Source organism: Cupressus sempervirens, chromosome 10, assembly GCF_028749045.1.
Source record: "Cupressus sempervirens isolate cs-2001-9-10 chromosome 10, ASM2874904v1, whole genome shotgun sequence".
Classification (NCBI taxonomy): domain Eukaryota; kingdom Viridiplantae; phylum Streptophyta; class Pinopsida; order Cupressales; family Cupressaceae; genus Cupressus; species Cupressus sempervirens.
The window spans coordinates 12,917,847-12,941,433 of NC_143127.1; the positions used below are offsets into that span (position 1 = coordinate 12,917,847).

At 35.1% G+C, this 23,587-nt stretch overlaps 1 protein-coding gene across 2 annotated transcripts in view; it reads left to right on the forward strand.

The window, feature by feature from the left end:
* Nucleotides 1-1,102: 1,102 nt before the first annotated feature.
* Nucleotides 1,103-23,587, forward strand: part of LOC149532320 (Small GTP-binding protein) — a 317,802-nt gene continuing 295,317 nt past the window's right edge. Inside the window, exons 1-2 of one of the 2 annotated variants that reach the window (XM_089807649.1) lie at nt 1,103-1,614; nt 17,392-17,568. In XM_089807649.1, the coding sequence (XP_089663775.1) occupies nt 1,381-1,614; nt 17,392-17,568 (411 nt within the window). In that variant the 5' untranslated portion in view covers nt 1,103-1,380. Of the gene's footprint in view, nt 1,615-17,384; nt 17,569-23,587 lie in introns of both variants that reach the window. The other variant, XM_089807650.1, reaches the window with a different exon arrangement.

Consider the following 23,587-nt stretch of genomic DNA (forward strand, 5'->3'; position numbering starts at 1 on the left):
TGATAACATTGTTGTATCTAGATGTTAGATTTTTTTGTACAAAAGTAAGTAAACCAATCTTACATAGTATCATATGAGATATATCATATTTTATTACATTACTAGCCTACATACAATAACTTTTTGACTATGTGACAAGGCCACCTTGGCTTGCATAACAGTGTACGAAACAAACCTACCCACTTACTAATTTTGTTGTTTGGAGACGTTCTATTGGAGAATCATTTGGTTATTAAAAAAAATACAAATTCAAATAACAAATGATTGGATTGAACCAATCTTTTCATATTTAGGAACATTTTTTTTCATTGTTTTGCAAATCCAAATTAAATATTTCCATCTTGAAGGAAGAGTTTTCCACCAAATGCAGGGCATAGACCATTGTATTGGATGCCAAAGTGGTGTCTTTGGAACAAATGCAATAGCCACAAATTGCCTAGTGCTCTTTATCAAATTCATTTTCACGGCCCCCTTCCTTTTCTCTAATTAGACCACCTTGATCATCCACTCACCACTAGATATAAAGAAAAATAACTTTTGAATCAGGATAATGACCAATACATTTTATTTTCAAAGGATCTCAAATAGAGAATTTTGGTTTAGATACCTAAATGGAGCAGGTGAAGAAGAATACAAAGCAACTAAAGAAGCTAATGAAGATGCAATGATAAAAAAATTAAAGCCAAAGCGAAATGTTTAATACCATGCAAAATGACACCACAAACCCTATGTAAGATATACTATAGTCTGTCACATCTCTCAACCTTCCAAAACATCCATCCTAATTTCTGCCTTAATTTCAAAAGGGAAAAATGAAAATACTACCCAAAAAAAAGAAGACAACCAATAATAATAGAGAAATTAAAATTAAAATCTTGTGAGAACTAATAATCCTCCCACTTTCATTTAATATAACTTAAACAAAAATATATGATCGTAAGATGAAATTTTTGAGCAATGGTTTTCAAAAGAAGTTAGAGTTACATGATTAGGCCAAGAGTAATTTCTACAAAGATATTTGACAATCAATTTTGCTCAATATATTAAATAAATAAATAAATTGCACCATTCAAAGCACAAATGGAATTCCAAATTAGATTCCAAATTAGAGAGATTTAACCACCCAGGGAACATGCTTCCATTTTATTACTACTCCGGGAAATTTAATTAACTCAGCACAGGATAGGATATGACAAACACCAGTCGTAGCCTCTATGCTAATTTTTTTGGTCTGTGGCTGCAAATACACACACTAGACAAGGAATTCTGAATTAAAAAATCCTTACTCAGGATAAAATCTGGAGGGCTTGGATGGCAGAGTAAATATTTGGAACCTGAAATAGTCCAAGTTTGGAGAGCGAGAGAGCTAGCTTAACAATTATGGCCCTGCTCTCCTGCAAATTATTGGGTGTCGTTGACGGTGTAGATATTTCTATCAGCACCGCATTTACTGGCAAAATATTAGCTGGCGTCTCGCGTCAAGTCTCGTTTGGACAAAATAATAAATGTCTGGCACGGCGACGGAAGCTCAGCTGCCGCGGAGTCATGGAATCCATACCCGGTTCAAAATTACAGGCACAGCTAAAGAGTGCCGGCCAAGACCGTCTCTTGAAGGTCAGTAATAAATATACCATCACACATTTTCTCAGAATTATTTGGGGTGCAGCTTACATGTAAAATTGTAACACCCAACAAGGAAATTTGAGGGAACACTATCACTTGCCTTGTCAATGTTATGATGGTTGTATATTATACTATGCTTAAACCACAATATGCTTTTTTCTTGCATGAACGGTCCTCTTCTCTTATTTGCTGGTATTCTAGGAAAATAAAATGATGCACTGGCTTGATTTTGTAATCTTTGCTAGCTTCTTGTCAGCCTGAGTAAAACTGATGTCATGGTTTTAGACACATTTATGGATATGTTTTCCAGATTTAAGTTCCCTTAAAAAGACAAGTCTGTGAAGATAACAGGTACTTACGCCTAGGGCCTTATTGCCTTTTTGCGTGTTTGTTTTATTGGAATGTGTTTAGCCTGAAGCGTGCCTTGCAAGTACTGTTTCTATGGGATATGCCTCACTTTTTGTTCGAGAGTGCAAATGCTTTTGGACATGCCTCTGATCACCTATTGTAGTCCCCTGCAGATGTGCTTATTTACCGAGTCTGTAATCCACAGTCCTTTCTTGATTAGAGGTTTCCAATACTTGTTCTACTAAATACGATTCTATTGATTGGGTTGAAACTATCATGATTCTATATATGGAATGTAGCGGACCGATAGCCCCCTAGTGCATTGTCTAGGTTTATATATTGTATCATTTTATATATTCGCAGGCGTAAATCCCTAGATGATTCATCTTCAATTTGTGAGTGATGCTCATAGTTGGTGCTTTGTTCTTCATACAGGATTGCTTCCTTATTTCTTGCTAGATGTTAGTTCAATCGGTATTCTGAGAGCAACTAGGTCCTTCTATGCATCAACATCCATATTGATGGGCTCCCTACATTTATACACTCCTTGCATGCCACCTTTTGCATTTCTTCCTTTAAAATAGGTGATCCTCAGTGTTGTCGAATAAGGCATACATACATTACATTTAGACTGCTTGGGCCTCACTTCTATACTATCCCGAAATAGGAGAAACAACAATATTTTCAAACCGAGGGCACAAAAAAATCTGAAACTTTATTTGCACGGTAAGAAATTCTACAGTAAACTGAGAATTATGATCAGTACTGATCTGATTAATAAACCTCATGGTTAAAGTACCAAGTTGACAAAGAAGACCATGGTGATATAACATAAGGTTGAATTATGAGGTGTAACTCAAAAAAGGGGAAATCGACCCCATGGTAATCCATACTAAATATTTGAGTCAGGATTTATAAAATTAATATTGCTCTTAATTTCTAATGTGTATGGAGGCTTCCTTGCCGAGAAGAAGACCCCATAAGAATATATAAATGTAATAAGGCTCTTATTAAAGGCTTAGGATGAATTCTTATATAATAATTTCTTAATTGTTTTAATTTATATTATAATTTAGTTTTCTAGTTAATATAAAAATTTGCTTTGGTATTGGGTAAAACAAAACTCAAAAGAAATCAAGGTGGAGGCCAGTGGAGGAATACAATTGGCAAAGTTAATTCCCTGATCTTAATGAGACTAAATTGGCGAGGAGTAAAAGGTTTGAACAAGGAAACTCGAGCTTGCTAGAACGAAGGTATACTGCAATGATCCTAGTGCTTAATCATCTTGGCCACCTAGGTACACTTTTACATGTAGTCAGGTCTTACTTCCCTCTGATTGTCTTGATCTCAACTACCCGACATCCTCCTTTCTTGGCGACATTGTCTCCCCTTCATAATGGACACCATGTTCCCATGTCCAATTTAGGGCCAGTGGTTAGACCATTATTGTCAAACATAAATAGTAGAGTTTCAACAAATTACTTCTATTTGAAAACCATACTTCAACAAATATTAAATCATTGCGAAAATTAAATTAGTTTATAACCTTAAAACATGATTAATAATATCATCATTAAATTTAATTCATGTATTTTTCCATTATACGCTGTTCATAAAACTGGATATTGGAATCTGCCTAGGGCACAATCTGCAAAACCATGGATTAGTCCGTGTAAACCACTTAGGGTACATAAGAATACCAGTGTATAACATAAAACCAAAATTGCTTAGGGCACAAAAAGCCATGGATAGAATAACTTAAAACCAGTTAGGACATTTTAACAAAACCACTGTAAAATGTAAACACAGTTCAACTAGGGCACGAAATAGTATGTGCCATGAAATATAGTAGTATCAAAAGGGGGTGTGACAACCTTAGACTTTCTCAGGTTAATCGTCCACTAACAAGAGTCACATAAAGAAGCAAGGCCATCAAGCATTCTTTGCAAGCCCTTAGGAGAGGAGGCCAGCAGGATCACATCATCCGCAAAGAACAAGATAGAAATCAAAACAAAGTGCAAGAAACAACCATCCTTTGGGAGTGAATGCTTCTGTAGAAAGCCCTTGAGCTTATCAAATATACAACTCAAAGAGGGTAGGAGAAAGTGGACAACCTTACTTCGCCTTGATGGTGCTCCAAATGAAGTTCAAGACCCCAAGGGGGTCTTCACACAACTAACCACAATCTCATGAAGTCTCATGATGGCAATCAAGAGAGGCTTAGAGATGCTTATATTGCGAAGCCTCCTTAAAAGGGTAACCTTGGGCATTGAGTCAAAGGCCTTATGGAAATCCACAAAGCAACATTAGACTTTTGAGGAACGATGTCTAGCCTCCTCGATAATAGCCATGAGAGTAAATATATGATCCATGGTTTGATAATCCGATCTATACCCAGCCTATCCCTTAGCACACAACTAATGCTGATCTAACTCTTGAGAAAGGAGAGCTTGCAAAACTATGGTGTATAGTTTAGAGAAAGTATGCCTCATCATGATATCCTGTAGTTGTTAGGATTCAAGACGGGGCCAACATTGTGTATCAGGCGTATGATCTATCGTGTCCATGAAGGGGGAAACCCCATTAACACCACCTTGTTGAAAAGGTTAGTGAGGAAAAGACCTAACACTATGATGCCAAACTTGAAGAGTTAACCCTTCCTCATCCACAACCTTGCTATTGTCGTCAATCTGACAAACTCCTTGACATTCGTGCATGTGAGAAGATGATAGTGGGTGAGAGGGGTGCCATGAATAGAGGGCTGGTTGGGGAAATCATAAAGAGTGGTAGGAGACCAAGGCATTGCAATACAAAGTGGAAGAAAGGGGTGACTGATCAGGGAAAAGAGTGTGCCAAAAGCCTTGGGAGACCTTGAGAGCGAAGCATGAAGGATACCACTGTGATGAGTGATAAACATGTGCTTATTGTGGTGAAGGAATTGGCGTAGGAGTTTATAAGCCATGTGGAAGGAGGGAATAGAGTGCAAAGTGCGGTGGAAGGACTAGCAATCCTTATCAAATTACCTATTCATGAGGCAGGTGTTCTTGTGCTTGGGAAATGGGGTCAATGAGAGGTACAGCAGGGGAAGATGAGGAGGGCAGCATCCCAAAGGAGGCAGAAAGATAGTTAAACATGGCAGAGGTGCACTGGAGGGTGGAGAACAAATCTGGGGAAGGAATTGCCTGAGGTGACCGGTAAAGAGAAGAAACAACAAATTTACCTTTGGGCCTAGGAACAATGTCCCAAACATCATTTTTAATAATGGATTGATACTCCTCCGTCATGGCATCCTTCCAAACTTGCTGTTTTGAAGCCTCCTCAAGACTCGAAGGCTTAGATGCAATAATGTGACTCATCGAAGCAACATATCTTGCAAACTTATGAGGTTTTTACTTTCTCTGAAAGTGTCACGTGGGGCTGCATATTTATTAGTCCCTTGCATAGCATGCCTGGCCTACAAAGGTCTCTTCTTGTCAAATGAAACATTACTTGGACCAGCAGTAGGATCTATAGGATCAACAAGATCATGTAACTTAGTAGTCTCCCTCTGAATCTCTGAAGGGGAATCCAAGACAACAATATCCATATCTTGAGAAGGTTCAAGATCTTCTCTATCAATTGTTATATTAGATCCCATATATCTTTTGCAAGCTACATTTTCTTGAAGAGAAACATCTCTGCTCATTTCAATCTGCTTTTGACCTGGAATGTAAATCTCGTATGCTTGTGATGATTCACTTTAACCAACAAAAATACCTTTCTTTCTTGAAGTTTCTAACTTAGTCCTATCTTTTGGAACATGTATGTAATCTGGACATCCAATTTTTTTGAGATGACTAATATTTGGTTTAGAACCTGCGAATGCTTCTTCAGGTGTCATATTGTTTAGGATTTGATGCGGTCTACAATTCTGATCATATACTGCTGTCCTGCAAGTTTCTGCCCATAAAAATGTTTGAAGGCCTTGATCATGGATCATGGCTTTTGCCGCCTCAACAATAGACCTGTTCTTCCTTTCAGCTGCGCTGTTTTGTTGTGGATTAAAAGGGATACAAAATGCCCTCTTAATCCCAACTTCAATACAGAGGTTTTGAAATATACTAGAAGTATATTCACCCCCATTATCAGACCTTAAAACCTTTATTTTCTTATTGGATATTTTCTACAAGAGCTTTAAATTCTTTAAATCTAGACAATACTTCATCAGAGTCTTTAGATTTTAGAGAGTAAATTCATGAATTACATGAGAAGTCATCAATAAAAGTAATATAATACCAAAAGCCACTTATTGAAGCAACAAACATCGGACCACAAAAGTTAGAATGAATCAACTCTAGGATTTCCTTTGCTGTACTTTCACTAATATGAAAAGGACTTTTAATGTTCTTACCTAGAGCACACCCTTTGCAGACACCCTCATGATCTTAATTTAGCTTTGGAAGGCCAACAACCATCCTCTCCATGGAGGACAAAGTTCTGAAATTTAGATGAGCAAATCTGTTATGCCATAGCTCACTAGTACTCATTGAATTATGTGCCAAGATTTGAATAGGATGAGTTGAAAGTTTATATAGGCTGTCATGACAAATACCAAACTCACAAGATGTCTTAATGCTAGTGTTCTTCTTCTATACAAGGACATTGCCTTCAACAAATGCTACATGATAACCTTTATCTTCCAATGTTGAAATAGGAATCAGGTTCCTTGAGACTCCAGGAACGATTAGTACATCACTCAGATAAAGAGGAATTTTTGAATCTAAATGAAGTTATAACCCTTCACAGAGTAGCAAGCATCATCAACAATAACAACTTGCGAGAATCTTTTTTTTTCAGATTAGAGAGATGCTCATGAGAACCTGTAATGTAGCTAGAGGCTCCACTATCAATTAGCCAAGTATCACTGTCGGTAGGGACGATGTTAGAAAGAGCAGAAATAAATAAGAACCCCTTTGAATTTGCACTTGACTGTCATTGAGGAGAGGCATTTTTAACATTTTTAGCAGCAAGTTGATGCTTGGGTCTTGTAGTACAATCTCTAGCAAAGTGACCATACTTGTCACATCTGAAGCACTGAATCCTGGAGAGATCCTTATTCTTCTTCTTAGATTCAGGGGTTGAATCAAAATTATTATCTCTGTACCTCTTGAAGTTACTTTTCTTTCCTTTCCCTTTAGAAGTATGGGCAGCAAGGATATGATATTCTTCATGGTAAGATTTATGTCCATTACATCTGGCGTCTAATCTGCATTCCTCTTGAATGCAATCAACTCTCAAAAGATCAAACTTGGATAGTTCAGCTCTACGAATATTTCCTTGAATGAATGATTCCCAAGAGTGAGGAAGGCCATTCATGACCAACATAACAAGATCATTGTCCTCAATAGAATCTCCAATAGCATTGAGCTGATCCTTTAATTCTGAAATCTTCATAAAGAAAGACACAATGGATTCATCTTTAGCCATCTTAATTTGTAACAGTCGATGTCTCAAAGCTAGAGCTCTGCTAGTGTTTGTTGGATTCATACAAACTTTGAAGACACTCAAACATCTCCTTAGCTGAATTACAGTTGGATATGGTAGGTACCAAATGATCCTTAACATAATCAATTAGAATCTTCCTTGCCATGATATTGTTCATTCTCCATTGCGCTTTTTTAGTGTCATCAGCAGGCTCAACTACATCAGACTTTACGTAGTTAAGAAGATCATTCTTTTCAAGCGCAATTAGGACCTTGAACTTCCAAAATCTGAAGTTGGATGCTCCATTCAAGCCATCTTCAACTTTCAGTCCATTCACCATTGCAGAGAGCTGAAACAAGCAAACTGAAAGTAAGATCAAAGAACAATTTGTAACTTAAAATTCTGGTTCTAGATCATTTTCTTAGCCCCAATTTGTTACCATGTTAAATTTAAGAACCAAAATACTTAAAAATTCAATGAACCAAAATTCAAAACACAAGATAACAGAGAACACAAACACTTACCCGGAGAGAACCCTCTACTTGAGGGTAAAAGACCAGCTCACAAAAATATAAATGCTTTATTGTATGCAAAAACAAAATGCAGAGATCTCAAACTTCTGATTTTTAACACTTAACAACCAATCCTTTGCCCTTAAATAGAGTTTGATCACTTAGCAATGCTAATACAGATATAACATCCTCCAAGTATCTCATAGATACAAAATTCAATTTCTTACATAAAACTTTTGTTCACAAATTATATACAGTATAATACTGTAGCAAAGATAACACTTATTACAGTAGAACATTATACTCTTAAGACACAAGAATCATCAACCTTCATGCTCATCAATCTTCGTTGAAAAGTTTTGGAATGATAAATGCACACATCATACAAAGATGATGCACGGTATGTTCAAAACCGAATGGCCTCCTATCATTGAATACTTGAGTTATGAGATTCACCCTTGGACCTGGGACTTCCTAGTTCAATTCTCTCCAAAGTCTATGTAATGTCCCCGTTTTTGGCTGGTCTGTGCAGTTGATAGCTCATCATAGTGACCCTCGTGAGCTGACAAGGTGTTTTGGGGGTCTCAGTTGATTACTTACTATTTTTAGTCTATTATGGGCAGTTGCTATTTTCGACATCGCAGTGTTTGGCTTGGCAGTTGGTTGTCACCTGCAGTTAAGCAGGTTAATAATTGCATGAGCTCTTATTTATTTATTATTCATTGAGTTGCATTATTATAATAATGTGACTTTAAGAGATATTTCTAAAAAGCAAGCTGGAAAGTTTCTAGTGTTGAGTTCTTTTGGGAAACTTCCACAATTTCTGAAGTGGAGTTTTATGGAAACTTCTGCCAATGGAAATTTATAAATGAGAGCTCATTTCATTGGGAAAGGCACGCTTGAAGATATATTTTCTTTTGTTGCCTCTGTGGCTTTTTCCTGAGTCTGAATTGTGAGCCCTTGTTGAAGTATAAGGGTCTCTGAAGTTTCTAATGTTTGAAGTCACTGCTGATGTATAGTGATTTCACTATCTAAATCTCCTATCTGTGTTTCCTGTGTTTGGGAGATTGTTCTGGTAATTTCATTGCAAATTGTGTTGTTATAAACAATTTGCTAAGTCTCCTTACTGTATTCCTGTGGCTTGGAGATTTTGGTTGAGATTTGATTTTGAATTGTGGAGTTTAATGTTATTTGTTGGGCATCTACATTGGTTTCATACTGAACGCATTGACATTGGGATGTTTGAATATCTGGAAATTCTGGTAGCCATGGTTGGTGATAAGGACGAACTCAATAGAGGGTTGGGTCGGCAACAACAGGAGGCCGCACATTGCTTCCAGACCTGTAATCACGTCAGGATGGCTACTAAGGAGCCATCGTAACATTGCTGGGTTTGCGTTTTACACTACCAGGCCGTGGGAGCTGTTTGGAGGCACGTAACATTAATGCCATTGCACGTGATCTTTCACTCGGCATCTTGTATAGTTTGAGGCTGGACGTAGGAAAATCTACAATCAGCAGTTGGGTGTTGTCATCAAGGGAATACCGTGAGTAGAAGATTGTCAATTTGAAGGCACAACTTGAAGAAGTAATGTAATTTAGGTGCCACTCAAGTAATGTGCATTTCTGATTTATGATTTCCAAATAAATTATTGAGAAAATCCATTCAAGCTATAATCTGATTTTAATTTCTTGAAGTAGTTGATTAATTTATACATGGTGAAAATCCAAAAAATTAGAATACTTAAAAATTGCACAAACACATTGAATTGTGAATCAAAATCAAGTTGAAAGCTAGTTAGAGTTTTTACAGTCTAGACCTTGTTAGATTCTGTCAAAAGTCTGCCATAGAGACCAAAATTTGTTGGAAATTCTTTCAGACGAACTCTTGGAAAATGTGAACAACTTTTGGGAGACCTTGGTTTCTAGCAGAAGAACTTAGGCAAAATCTCAAAGAATTTTGAGAGAATTTGGTTGAAAAACGCTTTTATTGACTTTTTCAATTTTTTTTTTGCCAAATTAGACTTAGAATCATATTCAAGTTCATGATTAGACTCAAATTACTTGTAATGCCTACCCCTAGTTTTCTTTTAAGGTTGTTTTGCCGAATTCTTTTAGGCCAGTTTTATGATTATGTTATATGATTAGGGGTACTTGGTTACCGGATTTGATTAGATGTTATTTCATATTCAGTTTATATGTGTGATGAGCTACTTAATACATGACTATTTCAGGTGTTTATGTTTACCCTTTCGATGATGACGTTTCGTATGTTCAGTTAGTGATTTTTAGTTATCTCATGATGATAGTTAGATGTGTGATTTATATGTGGTTTCTATGGATACTTACCCCATACTTGCATGTGTATAGTGTACTTGTATGTTTTAATTTATGTTTGACATTCCTGATGTGGTCGAGGGAGGGAGTCGTAGTCACCTGCTAGTCGGGATCTACACAATGCACCACTTTTCGCCATTGCCTGTTTAGTTTAGATTATGTGTATGTACATGCTCAGATTTTATGTAGATTGTAGGTACTGGGCATCGACTTCCCTGAATTGCCAGGATGAGCGTGCCCTATCGTAAAATCTCAATGGTAAAAAAGGGGAGATAATTCTTGAGTCCAAATCCTAACCTTAAGCCAATTGTCCTAGAAAGTAGGACAAGTATTTGAGTTTTATCCTTCTGAATTCGTCTAGTGACGTGAATTCGTGATTTTGACCCTTGAGTTTGTTCTAGTATTTTGTTCTTTATAATGGGTTTTCGTATATAGTCTTCTGGGTCTATTATGATTTTTAGTTATAATTAAATCAAATTAAAAGATAATTTAATGAAAATTTTATAAAGAAAATCCAATATTTGATTAATTGATAAATTAATTAAATAAAGGAATTAAATTTAAAAGATTTTCTTATAGTTCTAATTTTGGCGTAATCATATTTATTTAATTTAATAATAGTATATTTAGGAGTTTCATTCATATAATAAACTCTAAATATTATATTAGTTAAATTAATATATAGTTTATTAAAAACATCATGTGATTTGATAAGAGAGAGAAAGAATTAATTTAATAGTTTATTTTAATTAAAATGCAAAAGTTTGCACATGAAATTAAAATATAATAAAATAATTAAGAAAAAGGTTTCCCGTGATTGCAAAATTGAAGCCCTAATTGGAGAAAGCTCTTTATTAAGGAATTAGAACTCATTTCTCCAGACACAGGTTTGGAGGAGCCAATTTTCGAGAAGAGGGTTTTGAAAGAAAAGGGAATTGCTTGTGAGTTTCGTGCATTCGTTGTTTAGCATCAGATTCAAGTAGGATCTTGTGGGTTTTACGCAATAGTTTCTTTAATTGAAATATTTGTCTTCTTTGTGTCTGAATGGAATGGTTTTCAAAATTTAATAGGGTTGAAACCCTTGTTTGTGAAATTAATTGTTCTTCGTTCGGAAACCTCAATAAACGAATTGATTATTTGAAACCCTTGTTTTATAAGTTTAGAGATTTGTATTGTTGGTTCGGGTAGGGTTTGAAAAATAAAATAAAATAATGAATTTAGGAATTGTTATACAAAATTCGATTGGTTGTTCGTAACTTCCCTATCAGATCTATTATGTAAATCGATTAAAAAATATATATATTATATAAAATTACCAAAGTAAATAAATTTACTGTGATAATTTAATATACATATATTAAATTTGGTGCTGTTGATATTACCCATTCGAATTCGGATTGTGCGATTTTTAATTGAGAAGGGGGCTCAAGTTTTTAGGTTCTTGTAAATCTTTTTATAAAAAAAATATTATAAAAAAAGGAGGGGCTGTGAACTCCTAGCCCTCGGCTACAATGATAGATCGCTACCGTAGTAGTGAACATTGCCAAGGCAGCAAGCGTTGTCGAGGCAGCTAATGCTGCTAAGGCAGTGGGCTGCCAAAGCAGCCGGGCCAATACTTTGGCCTCCCCTTATTTAGGCATGTGCTCTGTGAAAGCAGCTGGGCCATGACCTTTTAACTTTTTTTAAAAAGGTTTTAATTTATATTTTAATAATTAATGCTTCTTATATTTATATTAATAATTAATAATTATTTAATTTTAATATAGTTTTAATTATTATTAATTAATTTAATTTATATTAAATGTAATAATTTTAAAATATTTTTATTATTTTATTAATAAAGAGTTATAGTTAATAATAAAGTAGAATGTAGTTAAAAATTTTAAAATAATCTTTATTATATTATTAATTAATATTTACAGTTATTAATAAATTAATATAATTTTATTAATAATTTTATAATTATTACTTTAAATAATTTAATAATAATAATTTAATAAAAGTATTAGTTTTATGAGTTAGCAATAAATTGTGTTAGTTTGGTTTAAAAGAGAAGTGGTTTTATTTATAAGAAAATGCTTTCTAATACTAGGAAATTCTAATAATTTTGGTTATTCGAAAACTTTGGCAATTATGACACTTTGGAAATGAAAACTAGAACCCTGGTTGTAATTGAAAAACCCTATCAACTGTAATACTTGAAAACAAAAATGAAAACTTGAAAACCTATATTGAAAATTGAACTTTTGTGTTTTCAAAGCCTAATGAGTTACGGAAGTTACATTGTTTTGTAATTTATGTGATGTGTGGTTTACTGGTGTTGGGTTTGGCTTTGACTTAGTACTTGGACCAATCAGGATGTTTACCAAAGGCTTGGGGGTTTTGTTCTATGATGATGTTTTGTATATGATCTTTTATACTAGACCATGGTGATGTGTCACGTATTTTCTATGATGAGTTTGATCAGATGTTTGTAGTGCTTTCCAGTTTCTTGTATAGAACTGAGGTGATTATGGTGACTTTCTTGTTCTAACCTTTGAGTCTTCAATCAATTATCCTTCGATGCTTTCTAGTTGCTTGTATAGGATTGAGGTGATTATTATGTTTTATCTTGTAATGCTTTCCAGTTGCTTGTATAGGACTGAGGTGATTATTGTGATTAGTTTTTAGGTGCTTTCCAGTTGCTTGTAAATGACTGAGGTGAATTCTATGTTTTATCTTTAGGTGCTTTTCAGTTGCTTGTAAAGGACTGAGGTGAAAATTGTGATTTTATGAGTTGTACTTTTTATGAGCTTAGGGTAGGTAATTTGTGTGTACGTTGGAAAGTGGCTTGCAATGGAGGCCGGAGCCCTAAGTGGCTACCTGGGTAACCCATTGTAAGTTTTAATAAGTGATAACATTTCATTAAATGGGTTTAAAATGAACTAATAAGAGTCAATGTTTTTCCTTGCCCATGCCTCGAGTGCTAGTACAGGCTAGGATGAGAGTGTGTACGTTGGAAAGTGGCTTGCAATGGAGGCCGGAGCCCTAAGTGGCTACCTGGGTAACCCATTGTAAGTTTTAATAAGTGATAACATTTCATTAAATGGGTTTAAAATGAACTAATAAGAGTCAATGTTTTTCCTTGCACATGCCTCGAGTGCTAGTACAGGCTAGGATGGGAGTAGAGAGGATGCTTGGTTGTGACCTTGCTTCTAAAAGATTTACAAAGACGATGTTTCTAAAAGAAACAATCGTGAACTAATGATGGAAATAGAAACTACCTAATAAACTAAAGACTAACTAAGATGACTATTAAAGAAACACTATAACATTCTAATATATTCTTCTTATATGGTGTTTGTGAGGAGCTCTTTCAATTTGTTGGCCACTACCTTGGTGATGATTTTATAGACTGTATTGCAGAGGACAGTATGTCTGAAATCCGCCATGCTTTGCACTTGTTTCTTCTTGGGAATTAAGGTAAGGAAGCTATGGTTCAATACCCCCAACCTTGTAGTTTTTTTCCCTTGATTCTTTGATCGCTTTATGGAGGTCATCACCAATTATTGACCAGAAATGTTGGAAAAAGATTGTAGGGAACCTATCTAACCTTGGGGCTTTGTTTGGGTTGAGTTGGAAAGTTGCTCTTTTGACTGCCTAGTTGGTGATTTCCTTGTATAGTTTATCATTATCTTCTTTTGTTACAATTGGATGAATGTTCTTCAGGATAATAAATTGCTCCTTTGTTTGTTTGCCTTCCCTTGTTGAGAATTGAATAAAAGTATTGTATTACCTCTTGTTTTACTTCCTCCATGGCTTGAGTCATAAATCCACCATCTTCCCTTATTCCCACTATCCTTTTCTTGCATGTAATTGTGATTGCAGTTTTGTGGAAGAATTTTTTTTTTTGTCTCCCTTTTTTAGCCACATTTCTCTTGATTTTTGTCCCCAGTATTCTTCTTCTTTGGCCATTAATTTTGATAACTTTGTTTGAGCTCTTTTTCCAATTCATAGTCATCGATGTTCACTCCTCTTGCAATCACCATTTCATTTAGGGCCGCTAGTTCCCTTTATACTCTTTCTTTCTCTTGGATGGTGTTTTTGAAATGGGCCGCTAAAACTATTGAGAATAGTCATTTTAAAACATTCTCACATTACTAGTCTTTCACACTAATACTCTTTTATTACCCTAAAACCCTAATGGCTATTATTTACAATCTATGGTAACTCAACCTCTAAGCACTCCTACTCAGGTGCACCATTGAGCCGTAAGTCACATCCTTCAAATTTTTAAGGTTTGGAAAATGCATTGAATGCTTTAATAATTTTAAAGGTTTGAAAAAAGTGGGTTTTTTAACAAGTTTGGGAGAGTTCTTGTCATTTTTTGATAGAAATATGCAAATTATGGCTATTCTCAAGTGCAAAATTGTGAGTGATTAATTATGTGAGTAGCTCACTACCGGTTTTGGCATGTGAGCACTCATAGTGTATTACATCCTCTATTTAATCGTTTTTTATTGCATGCAACTATTTTACATTTTGTTGGCACTATTCATTCATGTTGCCTTAGTTTATTAGTTATATCCATTCCTCAATAAATCATATTTTCTTGTGTATTGGTTGATGACTTGTGTTGAGTTTTGTAAACACTAGAAGCCACTCATCTATTGGCATAATGATCCTGCATGACTGAATTAGATCCCTTGTCTGTTTTTAGTCAGTCTTCAGAACCATTTATACTAACTGAATGATTCTACATAGCTACAATTTTTGTACGTCACATTTATACATGTGAGAGTCTTGCATGTATTAAAAAAACATTTAATCTAAAACATCATTAGGTTAGCTATTTCAAAAATGTGATAAATGTCATTTCAGTTTATGTGTAAATGATTTAGTCAATTTTGAATGCCAATTCATCTTTATTCCATTTGATTTTTGGATAACTTGGTTCATGAATAGGTTAATTTCTAAAATGAACATACTACAAATCTGTAGTCCCGTCTCCAACTAGCTGTCGTTTGTAATGACAATGAACATCCACATGCTTGGTTCGTTCATGGAAGATTGGATTTCATGCTATCTTGATAACGCCTTTGTTATCAACAAACAGAGTAGTCAGTCTTGCTGGTGACATCTGCATATCCCCAAGCATCCGACAAAGCCAAATAGCTTCCCATTTTCCCTTAATAGTCCCTCTGTATTTGGCCTCTGTAGAAGAGAGAGAAATTGCCTACTGCTTCTTACTGGTCCATGTGACTGCATCGGATCCCAAACTGATCACATTTCCAGATGTTGACTTTTTATCATCAACAGAGCCTGCCCAATTTGAATCTGTGAACCCATTGAGTTTAGGATTAGAATTTTGAGAGTACAAAAGTCCATAATCTGAAGTGCCCTTCACATAACGAAGCACACGCTTTGTTGCCATCCAATGATCAGCCTTAGGAGCTGTCATAAAGCGTGAAATATAGTTGACTGCGAAGCTAATATTAGGCTTAGTAGCAGAGAGGTAGATGAGGCTACCTACTAGTTGCCTGTATGTAGTATCATCAACGGAAGGAGAATCAAACTTTGCTGATAACTTAAGACCTTTCTCCATAGGTGTAGATGTAGGTTTGCAATCCTGCATACGAAATTTGTCTAATAGGGCCTTGACATATTTGGACTGAGAGATGTATATATTAGAAGACTATTGCCAAACTTCAATAGCTAGGCAATAATGCATGAGCCCAAGGTTAGTCATATCAAAAGATTGGCATAAATTTTGTTTGATTCCCTGAATCAAAGATGCCGAATTGCCAGTGATGATCAGATCAAACAAAAAAAATGCAAGACCAAAAAATATCTCCGTGTTCCTTCTAGACGTGGTTTGTAGAGGACCTCAGCCAAGATAAAAAAGTGATACTAGTCATGAATCTGTGTGGCCAAGAAAAATCATGATTTGCAATCAAATCGACCATGATTAGGCCGCGAATCTCCAAAATGAAGCAGCGATTTTCCAAAACCCTCAGCGAAAACCTAGTTTGAAATTGTAGGGTTTTGAGATTAGGAAGCAAGGATTACAAAATAATTTCGAAAATTGGCTTTGATAATTTTGGAAAAGAAATTATAATTTTCGAAAAAATTAAGAAATAGGCTATGATACCATATTACGGAAGTAATTGGTAAAGACTTAATATTAACAGAGACCAGACGGTCAATTTATACAAAAGAATGAGACGATGTTTCCTTAGGAAACAATCATAAAGAATAGAAACATTCTATTCTAGAGAAAGCAAAAAACGAAAGCAAACTTAAAGCTAATTAGATATTTACAATAGATAACCATTAACTAATAATAGACAACTTATCTATTATTGTAATACATTCATGTTGCCTAGTTTATTAGTTATATCCATTTCTCAATAAATCATTTTTCCTTGCGTATTGGTTGATGGCTTGTGTTGAGTTTTGTAAACACTAGAAGCCACTCATCTATTGGCATGTTGATCCTGCATGACTGAATTAGATACCTTGTCTGTTTTTAGTCAATCTTCAGAACCATTTATACTAATGGAATGATTCTACATAGCTACAATTTTTGTATGTCACATTTATACACGTGAGAGTCTTGCATGTATTAAAAAAACATTTTATGTAAAACATCATTAGGTTAGCTATTTCAAAAAGGGGATAAATGTCATTTCAGTTTACGTGTAAATGATTTAGTCAATTTTGAATGTCGGTTCATCTTTATTCCATTTGATTTTTGGATTACTTGGTTCATGAGTAGGTTAATTTCTAAAATTTGGTATATAGCCCTTGTATTACTATAAAGGCCTTTTCCATTGTAACATTGAAAAGTAAGATACGATCTTTTGAGATTTTGACTTTTCATATGTGTGCTTAGTGTTTCAAGAAAAGGGTAATTTTTAAGTTTTATCATTTTTCATACATATTTATCACAATTAATATTGATTGGTTCCTTTTTTGTTTTGCTTACATTAATTGGAGCTTGAAACACACAACATAGTTTAGCAACTTCATATTGGAGTTAATTGTTTTGGACTGTGGCCATTACTTGAAAACTCTTAATGTATGTATAGCAATTGAAGTGAAATTTTGATTATTTGTAAGCTTGCAGGTGCCAGTTTCTAATATCCGAAATTTCTCTATAATTGCTCACATTGACCATGGAAAGTCAACCCTAGCAGATAAATTGTTGCAGTTGACGGGGACAGTTGAAACGAGAGAAATGAAAGAACAATTTCTTGATAACATGGACCTTGAGAGAGAGCGGGGTATTACCATCAAGCTGCAGGTACTCTACCCTTCATGTGCTAGACTTATACACTACAATAGTTGACATTTTAAGATGGTTGAGATTGAACTTATGTTATAGGTGTTAAAATAGGTAAAACCTATCTTATTGGGTTGCATTGAGTTACCATTTCTTGTGGTACACCTTTGGTTATGCTTATCTTTACTTTGGTACTATGAACCTTGTATATGGAGCCTTTATGTGTCAATAAGTCTTTTTGTACTAAGTGGTCTTCATGTGTAAGGTATATAATAATACATTGGGACCAGTCACATTATTGGATTGGCTCATCCTCATGTCATATGCATGAATGGTCTGTAAATAAAGGCAATGCCTTTCGCCCATTTATCCAATTTTATTTTATAATACATAGTTGTTTCTGATCTTTGGTGTCTTTTGACACCTCAATTATTGTTCTATCTCTGTCTTGCAAGTTTATATTTCCATTTGTATGGGTAATCTATCGATAGGCTGCTTCATACCTATTAAAGATTAGTTTTAATCTGCCATGTGATCTTTAACACTCCATAAATGGTGTCTTCTACAATTTCAACAAAACCTCTTGACGCTATTCAAAAGAAAGGATTTAACAGATGATGCTTTGCAATGTATTCTCATTGAGTTTTTAATATTTAGGATCAACATGGAAATTTAACATTTTCTTGTTCATGTCCTCACAATTAACATAGATTCTTCTTTTCAAGAACAGAAGTGACAAGGAATTGTTTTCTTCAACTAGATTACCTACCCAGCGGCTTCAAATATTCTGCTTTAACGTTCCATAGGAGTTAGGTCAGTTGTTGTGATAGTAGAATGTTAGCTCATTTATTGCTAGAGCATGCTATGCTGGTTCATTTCTTCAGTTCCAAATCCTTTGGATGTCTTCAATATCAACTCTTTCATTGCCTCCCCTATAGCCTTTTGAAATGCTATGATGAACATTTTCATTATCTTGTAACTTGTACTGAAAGCATCTGTTATTCATGTTAGTTCATCCTTTGGCCAATTTTCAACATAAGAACTTAGTTTGCCTATTTAAGATCATTAATTCTTTTCCTAATGGCTTCTCCTGTATTGACTTCCCAGTGATTTCTCTATAGCTCAGCTATATGATTAAGCAGACAATTATCTCATAATATTCTGTTTGATTAAAAGTTTATTATTGTTGTTTTATTTCTTTCATTAAACAATGTTCCACCATGAAAGCACAATTCACTGAACTTTTCTTTGTTGGAAACTCTTCTCTTTATTTATTCTTTTGTACTTATTTTCAATGTTGTTGGCTCCACATTAGTTGGAGTAGGGTTAAATTTTAAATTCTGATTGAAAGTAAAATTACATACTGAGCTACTTGCTCTTCATCATCCTTAACACGTCTAACACAAATGCTCAATCTATAGAACTATTCTGTATACTCCATGAAACTGAGATTGTTTTGTTTAAGGTTCTGCAACCTTTTTGTTATGCTGATGTGATAATCCACAGGTAAAAACTGTCTTCAACCTTATGACCATCTTTTCCCATGATTTTATGTTCTCCTTTCCTTTTCTCTGTCTGTCAATGTGCACTTGATCCCACCATAGGAAGGCATGCCCCTTTGGTCTGGTACGAGCATATTTTACCTCCTCATCATCAATGGATTCTTGATCAAAAGACTTATCCACTTCTGCAATCCTATCACTGAGCTTCTCAGGGTTCATACTCCCACTGTAGCTTGATGGGTCCATTTTTGGCCTATTTGCAAGCTTTGCCAATGCCTGTAAAAACCTCTCTTCCTGTGGGTCTCCTCCCTGTTCAATCGAAACTTTAGGAGCTTCTTCCTCTTCTTCACTGACATCTTCAACAGGAACCCCTCTCCTCAGAGAAGTTTCTATCGCTTCTAATCTTTCTGTAATACCTCTTAACATCTCCACGAGTGTTGCATTGTCTTCTCCTTGTAGGGGCCTTACTCTGCCCTTTCCTCTATGTACCATTCTATATCTTCCTTATAAGCTTCTTCAAACCCTGCTCTGATACCTTATAATGCAGCCAACAACTGAGAGCCTTTTCAAGCTGTCAACTGCTGCAGTCCAAACCACTCTATTACATTACTCAAAACAAAGAAAAATGCAGCAAAATACAACTTCAGCAGCAAACAAAAATAATATTTTCTTCTGATCTGCAAACAGATTGAAATTATAAGCTTCTCTTATTACAAGTGCTTCCATTTGCAAACAGCGCTACCCAGTAAAATCAGGTACTAGTTTCTCTCCTTCTACAAACAAAACAATGCAAATCTCTCTGAAAATGCCAAAAATAACTACGAGTAACACATAACAGCAGAAAATCATCTCTCCTCTCATGAACGCTCAGGAAAGGTATGCCTTGGTTTTGCATCAAAATCTTTCATCTTCCTTTTTGTCGCCAACATCAAGCTTCTTCTATTCATCTCGGCAATGGAATCTTCATTCGATCTGCCACCAAATCATCAAAAACCAGTCCCAAAAAAACAGGACATAGCTTTCCCTGCATGCAATCAATCTGGCATTCTAAAAATTGGTTCATTTATAGAACCTCCCTATTTTCACTACTTGGGTCCCAACTTCGATTTCCCCAACAAAGAAAATCAAAGAGGATTTACAAAATGCTCCAATAATGAAGAAAAAAGCATTTGGACGTGGCCTTTTAGGCTCCCAATACAATTCCTATTTTCCACCTTTTCAGGACCATAAACTAGCTAAAATTTACCCATTCTTATATGGGCAAAATAATCTCTACAATCTCAACCTTGGAGAGGCAAATTAGATAAAATAGTTTGTTGCTTGCAAGCCAAAAATCAACTAAGACAAAAATTTAGAATAATCAAAATAAAAGGGAAATAGAGCTCCTGGATGCTTCTCAATCATAACTTGTCTTTTTAAAATAAAATCACATTTAACCAACTTTAATTATTTACCTATTACTTTTATCTACATAATCAAAACTTATTTATGACAAAATTGGTGTTCTCCAATATACTTAGAACTTTCTGAGAAAATTGGAATGTATTGGAAAAAGGGGCATTAGAATGGCATGAAAGGATGCGGGCTAGCCGATTTTCATAAGCCATTAGGAGATTTTGGCATCCTTTCTTGGCAAGAGGATGTGCACTTTTCTTTGATCTATTGCTTACCATGTTGACATCCTCTTGTTCTTCACTATACCCAATAATTTGTTGCTTTGACAACTCTTTTTATTCAGCCCTTGACAATTTTTTAATTCCTAGGCTGAAAATATTGTGCTAGTGAGCTTTCACTTGGCTGTATAATGCAATGTTACAAGACGGGGACTTGGCAAGATGATTTTTGAGTCAAACTCAGATTCGGTTCCAAGACTCGACAATTTGAAAAAAAACATGAAATATAGAGATTTTTAAGAACTCAAAACTTACTTTATGCTCCTCTTAAAAAAGATTCTTTAGAAACACAATAAACAAATCAAATAGAAGCTACATTGATCATATATATAAGTATAAATTGATCAGATGAGTATGAAAATGAAATTTAATTAATAGTTGAAGGAAACAACATTGTACAGGTATGAGATATAAATAATAAGTATGCTCTAATGTATATAAATCTCATGGATTATGAAATCCATGGCATTAAATTAAATATTAAGACTCAAAATTTTAATCTATGGCTTTATTATTAATGTATATTCAATTCAGGGCTTTAGTGTTAATGTTTTCTTGAAGCCTTAAAGACTATATGTTTTCATTGTCAAACTCATTAACAAAGAGGTACAGTTAAGTAAAATATAAATGGCTATGTTCTAGTATGAACTAAGGTAGGATACTAATAGATGAGATTGCTTTATGAGTTGTCTGTGTAGGGAATGAATGATACATTTTAGCATTATGAAAATGGCATTTCTTTCCAGCTTCGAGTTAATCTACATTCAATACTACAATGATTGTAGCGCTCCAACTTTACCTATTGGTGTCTTTGTATACTAGACAAGTTGTCCAATCAATAAAACAAGATAATTCTTGATTATGACTTTGACCACGTAGATGTAGATATTTGCAACAAGGGATATGTATTTTGTAGATTTCATAATCACGATTCATCTTTGGCCTATTACTTGGTTAGACTTATAGCCTGATGGAGGTTTGTGGGAAACATGCTAATGAGATTGAGGGTTAGAGCCCCTTGCATGGTTCTAGAGGACCTGTTCCCCCCTACGAGGTTGAAGGGTAGTGTCCTTCACAGGATTTGGGGCAGTATACCTAGTGTGTTCCTTGCCATGATACATGGTAAGGTCATGGTGTGGAATCCCCACGATCAAGCCCAAATGAAGACATTCAAAATCACACAGACCTACATTGTGCACACCCTTTTCATATCTCTTTCTAAATACTAGATGGGCATGTTATAGACCAAACAAGCATTGAAAGGTTGTGCCTTTTTTCAAAACAAGCAACTAAAATGGACGATTATACCTTGCTGGACTCATTGGATTTGGCTAGTCTTCAGGTCTTGTCCGGTATTTATGTCATGAGTCCCTGAGATAAGTTTTGATCCACTTGCCTTAGGATTTGTTGTCTCTTGTAGCTATGGAATCTTCTACTCATTTCCACATTGGCTACAATGCCAACAATAACCTCCACCTCTAGGTAGTTCAATCATTGTCATATGTGGCCAAAAATGGCCGCTGCATCAAATATTAATGAGCTCTTTGCATTGAGGGCAACTACACTAGAACTACCTGCCATTTTTGTAGATCATAACAAAAAAAATAGAAATCTACAACCTTGCAGCTTTAAAAAAATCAGCATTTTAATCCCTTATTCTGTATAAAAGGTTTAAAAGAATTTTCAAAACTTCTTAAAAACACAAATCTGAAAGATTTTGAAAGATCTTGAAAATTTGAAAGAATTTGTAAGATACGCTCAAAACTTCTAAAAAACACAAACCTGAAAGATTTTGAAAAATCTTGAAAATTCAATTTTTTTTGTAAGATTCACTGACCTTTGATAGATGCATTTTTCCCAGTGTAGCTCTTTCTCCTCTATTGGTTTAGTTCTCTCTTGCTGTTCTCACTTTCAACGAAAGATGCAAGAACCTTCAAAAACCGACTTTCGTAGCTTGGAGATAGAAGGTATGTTCTTTTGTTCCCTTGTGCTTGTGAAACGAAACATATAGAGTCAACTGTCCTTACTTTTGGTTGAAATTAGTTTTTAAGCCACTCTTTGGTTTTAAAATGATAAAAAAAGTGTTTTCTTTTTCTTTTTTGGGTGTTTGGGCTGGTGCCCATTGGGAATTTGGGCCACCAACGGTGGAGTTCGGTTGAACCCACAACTGTCTAGTCTCTAGTCTAGACCCATGCAAGTATGGGAGATGGGGGCGGGGGCGGGGGAAAGTGGTGGCTGTTTTGGGAGAGGTTTGCAACATAGCAATGAAATGAAGAAGAAGAGAATGAACCAAATAATCACCAATAATACTGCAAACATATTGAAAAATGAGACTTATTGGTGTAGGGGAACCCTTTTGATTCTTGATGTAATAAGGAGCTAATGGTGGTTCTTTACTACGTTTTTATGTGTTTAATTGTAAACAGAACTTTGGAAAAGCTTTTTATATGTAATAGACCCATTTTGTAAGGCCATTGCCTCGATTGGAATTTTATAAACCATCTGGTCAACTTTGGTCAAAAGGGGTAAGTTGATGTCTAGGAATGGTCGGATATGGTTATTAGGATGTTTTGGATCATTTTGGATCCATACATGATGTTTCCAAGTTGAATTGGATAGGGAAATATAAAGTTGTCAAGTAGGATGAAAAGTTGCAAAATTGTGCAAAACAGTCACAACTATTCAAAATTTAGTTGAGGACTGTTGATTGGAAGTTGAGGGAACATTATAAGCCCATAGGAATCGAGGAGAAGGGTTGTTGATGGATTTGGCATATGGAAGATCAATAAAATACTGAATTTTCATGGTCTTGTATGGATCTTTGACATTGAATGCTTATCATGATTGTGTAGAGGAGAATAAATT